We start from the raw sequence: 19259 nt of genomic DNA, 5'->3' as shown, positions 1-19259 counted from the left end.
TTAGGGGAGGTTTAGTGTTCAACAGGAGTGGGAGATGTCCAAGGCCAGGTTGGACAGGGCTTGGAGCAACCTGGGCTAGTGGAAGGCGTCCCTGCCCATGGCAGGGGGTGGGACTGGATGGTCTTTAAGGTCCCTTCCAACCCATTCCATGATTCCATGATTCTGTGTCCAGTGCAAGGCAGTGAGAGTTGAAGGAGCATTTTTGGCAGTGTGGGGAATCCTCCATCCCTTGTCCTAGGGCTTGTCTGACCACAGACTGGACAAGTTCAGGCAACAGCACCTGGAAACAAATCCCTCATTCCTTCCTGCACTGGCCCAGGTTGGGCAGAGAAGCTGTGGCTGCCCCTGGATCCCTGGAAGTGTCCAAGGCCAGGTTGGAGCAACCTGGGCTAGTGGAAGGTGTCCACTGGTGGTGAAATCCCCTCTCTGACCAGGTGAATTTGCACTAGAAAGCTTTGCAGAGTTGATGTTTGCTGCTATGTGTTTTCCTGGGAGGTGTTCCCATACTCTTGTATTTCCCTGGAATGTTTGAGGATGAACCTGGACCAGGTGCTCCCGAGTCAAGGTCACCTGGACAGAGGTTCTGGTAGGACAGAAAGGGGTGATTTTGCCCATCTTTTTGATGGATTTTGTTGTGTCTCAGCTTGTTTTCTTCACCTCTTTTTTTTTTTTTTGGAGGAGGATTCTTTTGGGTGGAGATCATCCATCCAGTTCTGCTTAGTTCAAATTTCTCTTAATTTCATTTCCATATTCTAATAACAGCCCTCACCTTTCTCCCTTCTCCTTTAATACGTGGTGTGTAAGTATGAGGTTTAATCCTTTGATTTTATTTTCAATTTATTAAATTTTTAATTTATATATGTTTTAATCTGGAGATCTCACTGTGCACACTGCAGGACCAAACTCTGGGTTTTGTACAATGGCATTGATACAGGGAAAAGGCAAAATTCCCAAACCTGCTTCCTGTGTGTCCCTAAAGTGGGGGGATCTGGGTGAACTCAATGGAGTTTTTGAGGAGGTTGGTCAGGTTGGGGGTTCAGAGTGATCAGCTGGTGTAACTTCATTTTTCCAGACAGCTTTTGAGGAGGTTCTTCTGAGAAGGTGAAACCCAGGGGAGGGAAAAAGGGCAAAGTCTGAGTGGCCCATTTTTATCCTGGAGACAGTGGTCAAAATCAAGCAATTTTGGGTCCCAAACTGAACCTGAACAGACAAGGGAGGTTTGGTGTCCTTCTGTGGGGTCCTGTAAGGGCAGGTCTGAATTTCATGAGCTTCAGGAATGGCTTGGTGGCTTTCCAAGGGTGGAAATGCCCCCTGTCTGTTTATTTTGGGAGTCTGAATTGTATGACAGCGACACCTCAGAAGACCTGTAGCACATTTCGTGATGTCCACACGAGTTCCCCTCCCAGAGGAGCCCCTTGGCAAAACAGACACTTGGGGTCACAAGAAGCACTTCCTGGGGCATAAAATCCTGCTTTTTGCTTGTCCTGGCCCTGCTCTGTGTGTCTGATCTCGTGCTCTGGAACCCTTCGTGTGTCTACACGTAGAACTCAAAGCTGTTTGGTTTCCTTTGACGAGCGAGGTGGCAAATTAGAATCTAGGAAGGGTTTGATGAGACACAGCCGTGCTCGGAGAGCTCCTTCCCGCTGACAGATGGCTGCATCTTCCAGGCCCAGGGTTCTCAGGGAACAAATAAATTGCTGTTTGTCTTGGAGGAGCTCGCTAGAAAACAGGGGAAAAAAAAAAATAGATAAATGAGTCTCTAACGAGAGTGGATGTTAATCCCGTGGAAAATGTAATAATATTTTATTTTTCTGCGGCCTTTTTTTAATTGCTGGTGTTCCATCATCGCATCCTACTGGTGGCTGTGTTTTGGGGAAGGGTGGAGTGATCCCTCTGAGTGGGGAATCGAGTGATATCGAGTGTAATTAGTCTCAGTGACACTCCTCTCTTACTCATTTATTTTTTCAGCGAGGCAGATTTTTAACACAATTAAAAATTTCCATGTCTTCCAGAGGTTCTTAAGGAGTAATCCCTGGGGGATGCACCCTGAGGACTGGATTATGTTGTACCTGTGCTTTTATCTTCAGTGGCTTCTGGTAGAATAATTATCTGTATCAAACTCACCTACCGGGTTTCTCTTGCTTTCTGAGAGCAGATGAATTGAAACAGGGCCCCGACCTCGTGTCAATATTGCAGCCACCTCTAAAGGGGAGGTTTTCTCCTGTGCTAATTCACCTCATTACTGGCTCTCTAATGAAATCATTTTTTTTGGCAGCTGCAAATTTGCAAACTTCTCCAATAGGTGGGAAATGTGTCGTTTCAGGGGCCAACAGGTCCCGTCGCCGAGACCACGAGAGACCCCTCAGTGGGTGCAGCGCCTGGTTTTGAAACGTGTGAGGTTAAAATGATTGGAATAATACTTTTAATTGCTCTGTAATTAAGGTCCCTCAGCAGAAAGCAGATATTTTGATAAGGCAAACTTATCTCATCTGACGTTAACCTGGACGCGCTGTTAACGCTCCGTGGGAAGCTCTTCCTGGAGAAAGATCTGATAATAATTCCGGGCAGAAAAGCGAAATAAGAAGGAAGCTGAGCTGAGAAGGGGCTGTGTGTTATCTGCTTTTGCTTTATCTCATTGTTCAAAGCCTAAGTCTGCCGAGCTCCGAGCATCTTGCATTCCCATATTTGGGTTTAAAATGGAAGCAGGATTAGATGTATGTTATTTATATGAACGATACCTTCTTACTCAGCAGATTGACTGTCTGTGTTTATTCAGTGTCACATCTGCTGGCTCCACTTGAACAAAAAGTTTCTGGCTCCTGTTGTCTGTCACTGTGGATCCAATACAATGGGGCCAGCTGGAGTCAAGTCTGCCGTATGTGTCATCCCTGGAGCAGCGAGACGAAATCGGGAATTGCGGAGCGGCTGATGGCACAGCACAGCTGGATTTCCATACCCTGCGTGGAATTTGAGGTGCTGGTGGCCAGAAGACTCTTGGTTTGGGTCGTGTGCCAGTTGGGCCGAACGTGAAACCAGCGAAGCTCCTGCACTAGGCGGATCATCCGCCCCCAAAACTCCAAGCCAAGCGGAGCAAGATGCAAATTGTCCCAGCGTGCCCCATCCCATCAGTGGATTTCCTCTTAAAACCCTCCGGTGCTGAACTTGCCTCTTCTCGTGTTGGTTCTGTAGCAGGAATGCTGTCGTGCTCCTGGCATGACGACTCTGATTACGGTCTGTATGTGCACATATGGGTTTCTGGAGGCAGCTCCCAGCCATGTGCAGGCCTCGGTCGGGATCCAAGAGAGACAAGGCACAGATCTTCCAGACAGAAACCGTGTGCCCTTGAGAGAGAGGGGGGCAAGGTGAAAAACCAGTCCCAGAGCTCACCAGTGCTGGGTGGAGGTGTCTGACTCATATGTGTGTGTGCAAACATCTGTGGGACACAACGTGGTTGTCCTCTGTCCTGCCACGGTGCCGGAGCGATGGCTGGGAGGGACTTGGGATGTCAACAAAGGATTCCTGGAGGTGGCCACCAGCTTGGTGTGACGTGGGATAATTTCCTGCTGGCGTCTCTGGTTTGGTTCTTTCTCCTCCTAAAGAGCAGCCTGGAAAAAAGGAGGCTCAGAGGGGACCTTCTTCCTCTCCCTGACAGGAGGGGAGAGCTGGGGGGGATTTGATCTCCCAGAGAACGAGGAGCAGGACAAGAAGAAAATGACCTCAAACTGTGTCAGGGGAGGTTGAGATTGGATATTAGGGAAAAATTCTTCCTGGAAAGGGTTGTCCAGCCCTGGCACAGCTGCCTGGGGCGGTGGTGGAGTCCCCATCCCTGGTGGGATTTCAGAGCCGTGTGAATGTGGCACTTGGGGACATGGGTCAGTGGTGGCCTTGGCAGTGCTGGGTGGATGGTTGGACTTGATGTTCTTCAAGGGCTTTTCCAACCTAAACAGTGCTATGGTTCTGTGCCTCAGGCTGAGTCAGGTGGTGGGTTTTGGCTGTGCAGCAGCTGGTGTAGGTTGTTCATGCAGCTGAGAGCTCTCTCCCTCCCAACAGTGCCTGCAGGCAGCTGCCCTGACCCGTGGTGACTCCCAATCTGTGACTGGGAATGACTTGGCAGAGGGCTGGATGGTTTGAATCCAAATTATGCCAGAGATCATGCCCAACCATAGTCATAAAACCCAAGCTCATGGATCAGTGATGGCCCATTCCACACTTCTCAGCGAGCTGAGCTGTAATCCAAACCCAGTGTGTTTTCCAGCTGTGTTCCTCACAGAGCAACAACTGAGCCATTACCCAAAGCCCTGTTGTTGTTGGGTGGTGTTTCCCAGCTGGACATGGCTTGGGCTGCTGTGGTGGAGCCCCAGACGTGGAGCCTGTGCTCGGGAATCGCTGCTCACAGTGGATCCCTGGCACTGCTCGTGGGCTGAGGTTTGTAGGAACATCCTCCGGGCGCAGATGGTCTGTCTAGCACCCTATTGTGAGAGCTGAGACCCCATCATCCACCACGAGAAGTGCTCTAGTTTTTTTTCTCCTGGGAAAGGGGGTAGGAAAGAAATGATACACACTAAGAAAAAAAACCCGTGGTTGCGGGGTTTGGTTGGTTTTTTTTTTTTCTTTAAGTGATGCTGTAAAGTCTCGAGTGACACTTCATCCCACAGACAGCAGCAGAGAAATCAAGCAACAATAAATATTGAAACAGGAGCACAACCTTGTAGACAGACCTCTTTTTTTTTTCCTGTTAAAGTGGAGATGAAGTGTAATCTTAGACATTATCAGCTCTCACAGTGATGCTGCATCGTGCTGAAAGCCGGGGAGTGGAGCTCGTTGGCATTTGGAGCTGTTGCACGTTGTAAAGTTTGCTCCTGTTTTTTTTTTTATTTTTTTCTGGAGGTTCTGGTTAAAAGAACGTGCTTGACTTTTCCAGAAGAGATACAAGGCAACAATGTCTTTTCCCTAAATTTTGCAGCTCGTTTGCTGAAACCACCCGAACACCTCAGAGCCGTGTGAAAAACCGTCTTCTTAACACAAGCCTTGGTTGAACACTTTTGTTCAACTTTTCGTGCCACCCTGTTGGGCCAGGACTCCTTTCCCTGCAAAAGTTCCCCTCTCTCCCCACGGAGCTGAAAGGAGGAAATTCATGAAGACTGCGATTTCTTTTTTTTATTTATTTTTTTTTTTTTTAAAAAGAGCAAAATCGAGCTTTTTTGTTTTCTGTTTGTTACCACAACTAAACAAGATGGGATCTGGCCAGGGTTGTTATAGTAACTACTAAGATTTCCTCAAGAGAAGGAGGAAAAAAATAGAACACAGACCCATTCATCTCTTCCTCCCAGTTTTTCATTCAGAGTTACATGCTGTTCTGGGGAGATAATTTGCAAGACACGCAGTGTAGGTAATTTCAGTGACAAAAACACATACCAGTAATGAGCACAAATGGCTCTCCAGAATGTTGTGCTGGCACTCAGGAGTTATTTTTCCAGCTTTGGAGGCAAGAAGGGTTGTCTTCCCTGGATCTGCAGTCATTAGGCAGTCAGCTGTCAGGTTTTTTCACCTCTGGATTATCAGGCTGTCTGTGATATACAACTGTTATTTATTGATGCTCTTTCTAGGTAATAACTTTGTCCTGATACGATATTTTTAAGCATCCATGAGGCACAGAGCTACCAAGAACAAGCTCAAGACCCTCAAGTCCTCTTGTGATCTCATAGGATTGCTCCTCTTTACAGGCTGGAAATGCCTGAAACAGCCTAAAAATCTGATTTGTTTCTCATGGCTGCAGCCCTTCATGGTTTTCCACTGATCAACCAACCCTCTTAACTGGCTTTTATTGTAGTTGATCATTCCAGCCACAGAGCCCTGAGGGTCTTGCAGGAATTTGAGCCTGTCCATGATGTTGGATTTCATCCCGTGTGTCCATTTCTCAGGATCAGCTTTTCTTCCCTGTGAGATCCTAAACCCTTCTGGAAGAACAGAATGTCACCCAGTGCTGCATCACCAGAAAATACCACCCTAATTCAGAACTCTTCTTTTTTTGTCTGATGTCAAGAGGACTTGGCTTAAGAAATAAGGACTCATTTCTCTGTCTGGGGTGTTGGATAGTCATGGAAAAGGATGACCAGTGACTGGCCTTATCCATTGAAACATTCAGGACACATTTCTGCTCTTAAAGACTGCAGACTCCTTTCGGGAAAGTCCAGGAAAGGACTCACATATTCACTCTACCACTTGCATATCATTTTTTAGTAAGCTGAGTTTAAATTTTAAGGCAGACTTAGCAGGTGTTCATGGGGGGGTTTTTTGTGATTTTTTTGAACCAGTCGTGAAAACTTTTATATGTGAAGTATTTTTCTGATTTTTGGAGCAAGGCACAGCGTTTCCACAGCCAAGTTTTTAGGTGACATGGAATTGCCTGGCCTTTGAAGGAGAGTGGGATTCCTGAACACACTCAATCATCCATCTTTGATACTCAAACATCCCTAAAAACGGATGGATATGGCTTTCTGAATTTTCCAGTACCCCAATAAAATGGGAATAGACGAGGAAAAGAAAGTGCCCACACCTGGCACTAAAATATAGTCTAGTGTTGACTTTAAATGTCTTTATTTCAGATCCTTCATGCTCTCAACGTCCCCTGGTCCCTTTTGGGATGGGGAAGAAATGTGCCAGCAGTGGTGGGGGATGTTGGAATCATCAAGTGGACCAAAGCCCCACCTGGTAGGAAAAATCCAGAGAACTCTGGGAAGTCAGGAGCTGGATTTTGATGATCTTTGGGGATCAGTTCAGGATATTCTGTGATTCCAAATCCCAAAAAAGTGGCTTAGGAAAGTGTGAGAAGGACGATCCACAGCTCTTTTTGGAGGGGCGTGTCAGGCACGGAGCTGAGTGGAAGAGGAAACCAATTTCGGGCCAACATTCCCAGAAACAGGGCAGAAACCCCAAAATTTATCACTTGTTAAGTGTTTGTGGTGCCATAGGGCTGTGAGTGTGACTGGGAATGCTGAGCTTGACCAACACAACCAAGCCCCATCTCCGAGCCCACATTTTACCAAGAATATGAAGGTTTTTTCCGAGTTTTTTCCTCTCTCTGATTCTCAACCTCATTCGGTGTCTTTGCACAGACTCCCTGCTCTGCTGAGTAGCTCCTAATCCCTGGAAAAAATCTGTAAAACACACACACACAAAAAAAAAAGGGCTGGAAATAACGTGGGGCTGGCGACGTGAGCTCAGCCGCTGTCAAACCGGCCGTGGACCCGATCCCAAGCGAGGGAATCGCCGCGATTCCGTGCGTCCCGCGTGTGGAATGTTTCAGGGACAATGGTCCTTCATTAATTGCTGCTGTCAGGTTGGCGTAACCGCCGGTGCTTCCAAGGAAACAACAAAGTGCTCTTTGATGTTGGCATGAAAGGGGGGAAAGTAGTTTCCCTGCCACTGATTCCATGGATGCGAGTTCCTAATGAGCGCCGGGACGTTCGCGGTGTCGACGGAGGGATTGTGGGAGATGGGAATGGGGAGCCTTGGCGGGATTGCACCAAATCCACACGAGCCACCGTCGCGCTCCGGGATAGTTTGGGCAAAACATCCCGTATTCCTGAGATTTCTCCGGCCCTAATGTTGGAAAAGCTGCCAAAACAACGGAGCCGGTGCCGAAATGCCGACCCGGAGTCGATGTTACCCCTCTGGATGCCAACCTGCAGGAGGCTTTGGGGGATGTGTGGCCGAGGGATTTGTTTGGCTTCAAGTATTTGGGAGACTTTCCTTGGTGATCCGGTGCTTTCTGCAGATGGAGGAGCAGATTTTATCCCCACCAAAGCTGCTCTTTGTGTCCTGACTCGTTCCTCTTTAGCTTGGACTAATCAAAGAACCTTTCTACCTGTTTACTTCTGCTCTGGGAGGTTTTTTATTTCAATCAAAAATATATATATTTTGTAGAAATATATGTATTTTCAAGGGGAAAAGGTATATATTAATATGCATATATGCTATAATATTATATAATATACATATATTAATATATATAAATTACTTGTAAAATTATGTATATATTAATATATAATACTTATGTGTATGAACATGTATTGATATGTGGTTATATTAATATACAATACCTATGTATATATTAATATATTAATGTATATATTAAGATATACTAATGTATATATTAATATATTAAAATTATCTATAGATAACTTTATATATATAATATATAATATATTATATATATTATATATAATTTTTATATATAAATATTATATATAATATGTATATATTAATATGCACATATGTATATATTAATATGCATATATGTATACTTATATACATATACATATATATTCTATATAATGCAATTTATATACACACAATGTAGAATTGTAGGATCATAGAATCCTTAAGGCTGGAAAACACCTCTAAAATCATACTATATATATTTATTGGAATTATATATATGTAGTAATTATTATATATTAGTGTATGATACTTATGTGTATATACACATATTAATATATTTATAGATAATATATAATATTTAAGTGTATATATTAATATATGTATATATATTAATATATAATACTTATGTGTATATACACATATTAATATATGTATATATAATATACAATACTTAAGTGTATATCTTAATATATATGTATATATTAATATATGAAATTTATGTATATATTAATATGCATCTATGTATACTTATATACATATATATTCTATATAATGCAATTTACATACACACAGTGTAGAATTGTAGGATCATAGAATCCTTAAGGCTGGAAAAGACCTCTGAGATCATACTATATATATTTATTGGAATTAATATATATGTAGTAATTATTATATATTAGTGTATAATACTTAGGTGTATATACACATATTAATATATGTATAGATAATATGCGATACTTAAGTGTATATATTAATATATATGTACATATCCATATATAATAATGTCTATATTAATAGACAATATTTGTGTATATATTAATATGCAATACTTGTGTATATATTAATATCCATATATTACACTTATATACATGTATATTCTATATAATATAGTTTATATACGCACAATGTAAAATTGTAAGATCATCGAATCCTTAAGGCTGGAAAAGACCTCTAAAATCATACTATATATATTTATTGGAATTATTATATATATAGTAATTATTATATATTAATATATAACACTTATGTGTATATACATGTATTTATGTATATATAATATACAGTACTTAAGTGTATATATGTATATATTAATTTACAATACTTGTGTATATATTAATATCCATATATGTACACTTATATACATATATATTCTATATAATATAGTTTATATACACACAATGTAGAATTGTAAGATCATAGAATCCTTAAGGCTGAAAAAGACCTCTAAGATCATACTATATATATTTATTGGAATTATTATATATGTGGTTCTTGAAAGTATTAGATGTTTACATAGACTGCTTCTGCTGCAGAAAGCTTTTTTATGTTTCTGTAAATATGAATAACTGTTCTGGGAGTAAATTGGTGATTCTGACAGGCTTGGTGTTCCTGTGGTTCCTTGAACACATGAAATCATAGAATTATAAATTATCCTGAGCTGGAAGGGACCCACCAGGACCATCCAGTCCAACCCCTGGCCCTGCACAGACACCCCAACAATCCCCCCCTGTCCCTCAGAGCGTTGTCCAAACCCTCCTGGAGCTCTGGCAGCCTTGGGGCTGTGCCCACTGCCCTGGGGAGCCTGGGCAGTGCCCAACCACCCTCTGGGAGAAGAACCTTCCCCTGAGATCCACCCTGACCGTGCCCTGGCACAGCTCCAGCCCTTCCCTGGGTCCTGTCCCTGGGCACAGAGAGCGGAGATCAGATCTGCCCCTCATGAGGAAGCTGCAGACCCCGAGGTCTGACCTCAGTCTAAATGTATTTATTCTTCTGTTTTATCACACCCTGAGGAAGATCTCTGTTTACATGAGCATGGACTTGAGTCGTTAGCGATAGTCAGGTTCAAACTTTCACTGCAATGACAACTGACTTTGGGATTTTTAGAGAGAACAGAACTTTTTATGGGGCACTGAATTGTTAAAGGTGATGCTTCATATGGAGAGACTTCTACCTTACTCTTCCCTTCAGCTGTGCCCGCCCAGGACACACACTGGGAGAGGATGTGGGGAAAGCCAGGTCTCCAGTTGAAGCTGTTTCCCTGTTGGCATCACTGGGAGATGTTCATCTGGAGTGACAAGGAGCGATGCCCGTGTCTGTGACAGGGATTCATTGTCACACCTGATTGTGTCTGTTTGGTCTTAAACTCATTTCAACCTCTGAGAAATCCCTTGTCTCCAAGGTTTGTCACATCTCTGGTGCCACAGAAAGACCTTCTAGTGGAAGGTGTCCCTGCCCATGGCAGGGGGTTTGGAATGAGATGGTCTTGAAGGTCCCTTCCAACCCAAACCATTCTGGGATTCCGTGGAGACTCTCAATTTTTATTTTGACTTCTATAGATGAGTTGCAAGTGGAGGTTTTTTTCTGTTTTCTCTTTTGTTTCTTCCTCTGCACCTCTGACTGTTTTCCTCCAGCTTCTATTGTTAGATAAAAACCAGCAGGGCTGTGCCAACCAGCAGAAATAAGTGTCCACATCTTTTTTTCCTTTTTTATCTTACAGATAAAAGGACCCATCATAATGGATTTAAGCTGAAAGAGGACAGATTTAGACTGGATTTTTCACAAGGGCCTGGAGTACCAGGACAAAGGGGAATGGCTTCCCACTGTCAGAGGGCAGGGATAGATGGGATATTGGGAGGGAATTGCTGGCTGTGAGGGTGGGGAGGCCCTGGCACAGGTTGGGCAGAGAAGCTGTGGCTGCCCCTGGATCCCTGGAAGTGTCCAAGGCCAGGTTGGAGCAACCTGGGAGAGTGGGAGGTGTCCCTACCCTTGAGATGGGGTTGGAAATGGTCTTTAAGTTCCGTCCCAACCCAAATCATCTGTGTTTCTATGATTCTATGCCAAGGTTTGCATGAAAGATAATACAATTTTAAACCTTTAATTCCTTGCCTTCCATAAAGGATTCAGTGCAGGACCAGGATCACAGACCACTGTTGTTTTTCTTTGCAGAGCCGCCTGAAGGAAGCAGTGCAGCTCTTGGAGGATTACAAACATGGCACTCTGCCCCCAGGAGTCACCAACAAAGAGGTGAGAGGGAAAAACCTTTATTAAAATTCCTGCTTATTCCTTCGGTTACAAGTGTTTATGGAGGGGTTTTTGGGGATTTTTTTTTTGAACCAGTCGTGAAAACTTTTATATGTGAAGTATTTTTCTGATTTTTGGAGCAAGGCACAGCGTTTCCACAGCCAAGTTTTTAGGTGACATGGGATTGCCTGGCCTTTGAAGGAAGGTGGGATTCCTGAACACCCTCAGTCATCCATCTTTGATACTCAAACAAGGTGGGCAGGATGAGGTGGGGGTTTAGGCTGTGTCTGTGGTCAAATGGATATTTTTGGTGTTTCTGCTGGTGAAATCCTGTCCTGGCTTCCCTTGCAAACTGCGCTCGTACAATTAAAACCAAAACCACATCATTTTCTTTTTTTTTTTTTTTTTTAAGCTAAATGAAACCTTCTTGTCAGCCCTGTAGGTTCTTGTACCCAGCAGCTGTGAGGCATCACCCCCTTCCCCTACAGCCTTCATGTTGGTTATAATAATTGTCGTTTCTCCACAGGAATAAACACATAAACCTCCATAAAACCCTCTGGATGTCCTCGTGTTGCAGGTTGTACCATCAGTAGTGGTGCTTCTTGTTGGGTGATGTTCCTGCTGTTGGGGTGGAAGCTGCAGGAGGTTGTGGGACCACCTCCCCCCCCTCGATGGGAAGGTCTTAGCAGAGTTTTTGGGGCAGTTGCTGAGAAAAGGGTCGGTTTTGGTAGAACTTTGGGACAGAGGGACGAGCTGGGTGATCTCTCCAAGACCCCATCACTCCTGTTTTTTGGGCTTGTGGCTGCTATTTGTCTTCACATCGAACCTGTGGAAGTAGAGATTAATATTTTAGAGGGGTTAGGCTGCTTTTGGAGCCTTTTACCTCCAAATCTGTATCATGAAACAAAAATTATGAATTTTCTGGCTGTTCCCTCAAACTCTTTTCCTTCCCTGTCCACGTGTGGCCACCTGACCACGACATGGACCCTGGGGGCTTTTTTGTGGTCCATGTTTGTGCAACCAGCACAAAATAGTTAATTTCTACTCAGTTTAATGTCATATAAAGAACAGGATGAATGGATTGGCAGAGTTACTCGAGGGGATATAAAAGCAAGGGGTGCCAAAGGACCAGGGCACCTCCCAAAAAAAGAAAGCAGTGGTGGAAATGGTGGAGAACTCTTCTTCCTGTCGGTCAAATAACCTCTTTTATATTTTTATTTCCTGTTCCCAAGTGATAATTTCTCCCTGTGATAGAACAAATACAGCAGGTAAATGAAGAAAATTCAGATTTGTGTTATCTTTAAAAAGTGGCATCTGGAGTGGTAGGAGCTGTCTTGGGAAAGAGGCACAAAAGAAAAGAAATGGGAAATATCCCCTCCCTGCATGTCACAAGGCATTGCCCTCCTGGTGTTTTGGTGTCACTGCGTTCCTTCAACCATAATCTGATGGCAAGGAAAGAGAACCCGGGGTTGGGAAAGGAGAAAAGCAGGGAGTGATGCAGCAGCAGATGACTCAGTTCCCATCTGCCTCCAGGCAGATGACACTCAAGTCATCCCTTGTGCAAACCACGCAGACTTTTGACCTACATTTTGCACGGTGACAAACCCAGGCTATTCCCAGAGTTCATTCAGAACTGCAGAGGGGGAGAGCAAGGAAAAGCATCGTGGGTTTTGTTTGCCCCAGCCACGACATCGTTTGCAGGAGGGGAACCTGTGCAAGCTGGAGGGCTCTGAGTGTGAAACAAAGGTGTGGGGCAGAGGAGGAGAGAGGAAATGATGGCAGAAATGCCTTTCCTAGAGAAGTGGCAGCACATCAGTGTAAAAAATAATGGAGTTTGTAGTAAAATCTTGACTCAGTTTTAAGCTGAAGAGGGCAGATTTAAGTGGGATACTGGGAAGAAATTCTTCCCTGTGAGGGTGGTGAGGCCCTGGCACAGGTTGGGCAGAGAAGCTGTGGCTGCCCCTGGATCCCTGGAAGTGTCCAAGGCCAGGTTGGAGCAATCTGGGCTAGTGGAAGGTGTCCCTGCCCACGGCAGAAGGGTGGAACAAGATGGGCTTTGAAGTTCTCTTCCACAGCAAACCGTTCCATGATTCTGTGGGTAGATCCCATCAAAGCTGAATTTTTGCCCAGGGTACCACAACCACTCTAAAGAGGGTGAAGATGGAAGGGACCTGGAAGCAGGTGACAATCAGAGCCCGACACCCTCCTGTCAGGGGGTTGCAGAGCCAGAAGGTCCCCCCTGAGCCTCCTTTTCTCCAGGCTGAGCCCCCCCAGCTCCCTCAGCTGCTCCTGCTGCTCCAGACCTTTTCCCAGCTCCGTTCCATTCCCTGCACACACTCCAGCCCCTCCATGTCCTTCTTGTTGTGAGGGACCCAAAAGTGTCCCCATTATTGACGGTGTGAAGTCTTACTCCAGCCCAGCTCCCAGGAGCCTGCCCAGTGGAGATGGATAAAATCATCAAATGCTGTTGGCTCCTGTGTGTTCTGTCTGGGTGAAGGTCAAATTTGAACCAAAGGACACCTGCAGAACACGTTTTTGCTTCCCTCAAGCTAAGTTTTACCATATTTATGCCTTTTCTGTGCACCACTACCTGCAGGGTGGACTCTGGCTACGAGGCATTAACAATTTGCAGTTGTTCTGGTCCTAATGTGGGAAGGGGATGTGATGCAGCTCTGGGGAGGTGCATGGGCTAATGCTGGAATAAAGGACCGAGCCATCTGATGTTTTATGTAGCTGATGGCTGAGTGTCACACACTCCTCTGATGCACTGATGTGTTGCCACAGGCAGGCAAGAGAGAGCAGATGAGTGGTAATTTGATTTTTGACTGATTTGGATTTTTTTTCCCCCCCTCTTTGACTGTGATCAGAGCTAATCCCTTTGTGTTCACCGTGGGCAAGAAGTGTAAGTCGGAGCAGTGACTTGGCTCATCTCGTGTTTTGTATCTGAGAGAGGAGAAATTGCTGTTATTACTCATCAGAAAGGCTGAGCAGAACTTCAGTGATGCTCAAGAGAGCAGAACTCGGCTTTATCTTCTTGGTTTAAGAGCTGATTTGGGTTTAGTTGCTCAAATCCTCTCAAGAAATACAATTACTGCCCTTTAAAACAAGCTCTTCGGGCACGGCTTGGATACAAAACGTGCAGAGAAGAGGTGCCTGAGTGGTCTCCCATTTCATAATCGGAACGAAAATCACGACCACCAAAAGCAAGACTTTAAAAATAACGGTTTGGGCAGAGTTTGAAAGCATTAGTTCTCTAAGAACCCAGCGCTTTCCCCCCCTCCCCCCCTTCAAATATCAGCTTTGAGATCAAGGAGACAGGTTGTTTTGACAGAGCGTTTTGCTAATCTCCCGACGGATCCACTTTGGTGGAGCGGCGCGTTTGACAGTGCTCGAATTCCTCCCTTTTCTTTTTTTTCCCCCCCCTCCTCATTCAGAAATCCGTGGTTCTCGGGAAGGATGGCAGGCAGGCGGTAGCTGGGAGCCTCGCAGCAGCTCTATCACTTGCTGAAATGGTTTCACCACGTGAAAAAAATGGAAAGCAGGAGAGCCTAAAGCTATGTCACGTCAAGCGTCTCCTCCACGCGCGTCTCCTTGACAGGGCTCTCGTGGAACGAGGCTTCTTCTCTTCTGCATTCTCCCAGGCAGATTTTGCAAAATGAGCCGAAATGGAACAGTTAGGGGCTATCTAAAGCAAAAAAAAAACCCAAAAAACAAACCTCTGAAGAGACATGATCATTAAAGAAAAAAGCTCTGAAGAGTCGTAATTGTACTTTTACCAGCTCCCCATGAGCAGTTTCCAGAATCAACGCTGCTCTCTCCGAGATGATTCCCAGACACCAACGCCTCCAACACCTACAGCTCTGCCCCTTTCAGGTCTCTCACACTCATCCAATAATTCTTGGTTTTGCTCTTGGAGTGATTTCGCTGCTCAGGAAAACGACCATTAACTCAAGGTGGTAAAATCCCATTTCTTGGGCGTCATTAGCAAAAATGAAGAATTGATCCCTTGGCTGTCGATAGCTGCTGGACTGCTGAGAGCTCCTTATTGAGGGTTTATCCCTACATTAGAAAGATGTTTTAAAAACATGATTTTGATCACTGCTGTATCAATTATTTAGTCAGCAAAACAGAGGAGAATAAATCCTCGATCAGGATTTATTCAGAGCAAGAAAACCCTCTCCAGTCGCCACTTCTTCAGCTTAGCTTGGGTTTTTTTTATTTAAATATTTAACAGTCAGACTTGTTTTTTGTTAAATATGAAGTTGAGTGGTTCACATTCCACTTATTAAAACCCCACCAACCCAAAGTATTCTGTGTAGGGGAAATACCCCACACTGTCGTTGATCCCCCTCTCTGACAGGCTCATGAATTCATATTTTTTTCTCGAAACAAAAAGATATTCTCGGTAATGCAACTATTTGGGGTGTTTTTTCTGTTCTCTTGGTCGTGTGGGTTAAATATTTTAAAAGGATTAGAGGAGAGCTTGGAGGAGAAACCTCCTTAAAGCCTTGGGAAGGTTTGGTCTCCTGGTGGGGGATTTTGGGTGTCTCAGTGTCGGGTGATTGGACTCCACAGATCCAGAAGGGTTTGATGGAGGAAACAGCTGTTTCTTATCATGCTTCAGAAGTACAAATCTTTACTGTGAAAACACCAAGAGAACTGGTGAGTTTAGTGAACTTCTTGTGCCTCTGTTCTGTTTGGTGACCGTGTCCATCAGTGGAGAGGGTAAGTAATTCAAAAGACTGGTTTGTCATCTGATGGCCCGTGTCCCCTTTCATCTCCCTGTCTCAGGGGAAGCTGGAAAACAGTAGGATCCTTAGTAGTGGAGGGGGGGGGAAAGGAAATGTGTAGGATTCATGTTGATGGGAGAAACTGTTTCTGTTGTCGTTTGTGTGCCACCTTCTCCTGTAGGTGTTGTATTCATGAAATCAAAGAATGGTTTGGAAAGGGTTGGGAGGGACCTTAAAGATCTTCTAGTTCCACCCCCTGCCATAGGAAGGGACACCTTCTGTTAGACCAGGTTGCTCCAAGCCTTGTCCAACCTGGCCTTGGACACTTCCAGGGATCCAGAGGCAGCCACAGCTTCTCTGGCCAACCTGGGCCAGGGCCTCCTCACCCTCCCAGCCAAGAATTTCTTCCCAATATCCCATCTATCCCTGCCCTCTGGCAGTGGGAAGCCATTCCCCCTTGACCTGTCCGTTCATCCCTTGTCCCCAGTCCCTCTCCAGCTCTCCTGGAGCCCCTTTAGGCCCTGCCAGGGGCTCTCAGCTCTCCCTGCAGCCTTCTCTTCTCCAGGGGAACCCCCCCAGCTCTCCCAGCCTGGCTCCAGAGCAGAGGGGCTCCAGCCCTTGGAGCATCAACATGTTATTGCCCTTCAAGAAGAATTCCTTCATACATTCTTTGCACTTTGTGCTCCTTATTTAACCACAAAATCACGGAATGGTTTGGGTTTGAAAAGACCTTCAAGACCACCCAGTTCCACCCCCCTTCCACGGGCAGGGACACCTCCCGCTGTCCCGAGTTGCTCGTTTAAGTGATCTCACTGTACTTAACCAACCTTTTTGTTTAGCCAGCATTCCTCACAGCCCACCTCAGGAGAGAGAGGCGTGGTAGGAGTCCCAGCGCTGGAGCCATTGGTACTGGTGGTTCCGTGGTTGGCTCCCGGGGTTGGGACGGATCCGGGATCCGTCCCCGCGCGCGGAGCTCCGGTGGCTGGTGCGAGAGCGGCGAGTGGGTAGGTGAGAATGACACACACGAGTGCACTGGGAGCCAATTTGCAGCAGAAGGTATAGACTGTAATGTATCCAGTTCCAAACAGGGCAGGCAATTCCCCAGACTGCCTCCTGGAGGGAATCTCCGCTGGAGTAAAAAGGTTCCGGTCGGGGGGGAGTCGTTTCTCCTCTGAAAAACAAGGGCTGTAAAGTATCAGCCTGATAAACAAGGAGGAAGAGCCAGCTTGCTTAAACATGGACGTTTTCCCTGTTTTGGGAATGTTAGTGCTGGGGTTTAGCCTCAAACCAAAAGGCTGTACCAACTGCAGGGCATAATGATGTGGCTTTTGTCCTTTATCCTCGGGCTTCTTTGCCTAATTTGTAGGATTGCATCTGTGTCCTCTGTGTGTGCGAGTCCCTTTCCCAACCTGTCCAACAGACCAGCACAGATTGGAGGAACAGATTGATGCTGGCATGTCAGCAGTGGGAAAAGTTGAGGGAAGCAGCACTCGGCGGCTATCGGCTCCAGAGGGATGGAAATCATTCCCTGGTTAGGACACAGCTGCTTTTTCTGGGGGATTTCTGTGCTCCAGGAATGGGCACGGCAGAAAAACCCTTTTCAAGGCTGTCCACGTTTAGGCACCAAAGATCTGCCTTGGAAGGATTGCAGTGAGGGATATTTCATGAGGAACTTCAGGTTTGCCTATCAGTCCTTCCCCAAAAACACCTTATGGTTTGTTTTTTCTCAGCTGGAATTCCCTGCAGTCATTCCACGCTGGAACTGCATTCCTGACGTGCCCAGCAAAACGTGTCCTTTGTGGGCTGAGTCATTTTGGGCTTTGAAATTGGGGTGGAAGTAGCTGCTGAGCTCTCAGCTTGGTATCACTGCTTAATATCACTGCTCATCAGCCTCACAGGGCTCCAAATATTCAATATTTGGAATGCTTCAGGCTGATGGGAGTTGGGATCAGAGCCCTGATTTGCTCCATTTGTAGGTTCATACCACTCTGTTCTAAGAATTCGCTGTCTAAACAAGAAGTGGGATACAATCTAAGAAATACAGTGATGAAGGTCCATCATCCTCTTCTACCTTCCCTCTGTCCCCTCGGTCCCGATCTCAGGTTGGCACCCCCGGCTTCTCCCTGTGGTCCTGCCAGCAGAGAGAGGTAAAGAGCCACAGAATAGCAGGAATGTGCCTTGAATGAGGACTCTCCAGGGTGAGTGATGCTTTTTCCCTGCAAGGTTTTTTTTATTTTTTAATGCCAAGAAGAGATTTATAAACTTGTGTCATTCGCTCAAAGCCACCCTTGGGACGTACAACAGCCCGAGCCTTGTGGAGATCACTTAAAGGTGCCCCCCACAGTGGAGGTGCTGCCTTATTAAATTTGTCATTCCCTGGATTTCAGATGTGAACTGGCACAAATTTGATCTGTGCCCAGAATATTGCAGGGAAGGTGCGATGCCATGGCAGCTCTGAGGCAGCACTGCCATGTCTCTGCTCCCGGCCATGTGTTCCCACCTCCCTGCTGCCTTGCACTGGCACAGCTGGTTGGTTCAGGGAGCTGATCTTAATAAAAACTAAAGCTCCCTTCCCCCACTCCCAAAATGCTTCGTTTTATGCCTTCGACTCCCTGTATTTTTTGCTCTGCTCTGTGTTGTCTTGTGCAACGTGAGGGATGGGGTGCACACCTCGGATCGGGAGGGGTGGTGGGGCTGTGGTGCCATGAACAGCCAGCTCGAGCTGCTCAAGGTGAGATAAACCTGTGGTGGAGGTAGGAAGTTAATCCAGGGATCATAAAACCAAGAACAAACATCTTGAGCTGTGGATCTTTTGTGGATCTGTAGCCCTCAGACACCAGGTTTTGAGATTTTTGGTGCATCTTCCTCTTTGCTGTAGGATCATAGGCTGGTTCAGGAGGTCATCTAGTCCAACCCAGCTCCCTAGATTTTCTGTTGGAATTCTGCCTGTTCATCTGACTGTGTGTTTACTTGTACATCAAGTTAAGATGCACAAATATCTATTTGTTAGGAAACAAGGTCTCAGCAACGGAACTCTGATTTTGTACCCTTAGCTCCACCCTCAGCATCAGGGGGTGGTTGGAGGGGGAAAAAAAAAGAACCAAAAAATTAAAAATAACCCCGAGCTGAATGAAAAATGCAGCTTTTTGAACTTGTCCCTTGGAGACAGACATTTGCTATTCTCCAGCCAGCCCCTTCCCGCGAGCGTTGGCGGAGCACGAACCGTGGTGTGTCAGTTGTGACTTCTCACTCTTCAGCCTTTCCAAATGCAGTTTTGGCAACTTGCTGTTTTGAAACTGTTTCATTTCTTCCCCATTAGTATCAGTGAAGTGAAAAGAGGCTCAG

General features: G+C 45.5%; 1 protein-coding gene across 1 annotated transcript in view; it reads left to right on the top strand.

Annotated features, from left to right (window-relative positions):
* The window catches only part of SFXN5 (sideroflexin 5), a 104857-nt gene that overhangs the window by 11259 nt on the left and 74339 nt on the right, over nt 1-19259 (top strand). The window contains exon 3 of the mRNA XM_032686417.1: nt 11110-11187. Coding sequence (XP_032542308.1) covers nt 11110-11187 — 78 coding nt within the window. The remainder of the gene's footprint in view (nt 1-11109; nt 11188-19259) is intronic.

This window comes from Chiroxiphia lanceolata, chromosome 4 (genome assembly GCF_009829145.1).
Source record: "Chiroxiphia lanceolata isolate bChiLan1 chromosome 4, bChiLan1.pri, whole genome shotgun sequence".
Classification (NCBI taxonomy): Eukaryota; Metazoa; Chordata; class Aves; order Passeriformes; family Pipridae; genus Chiroxiphia; species Chiroxiphia lanceolata.
This window is presented reverse-complemented; position numbering and strand designations above follow the sequence as displayed.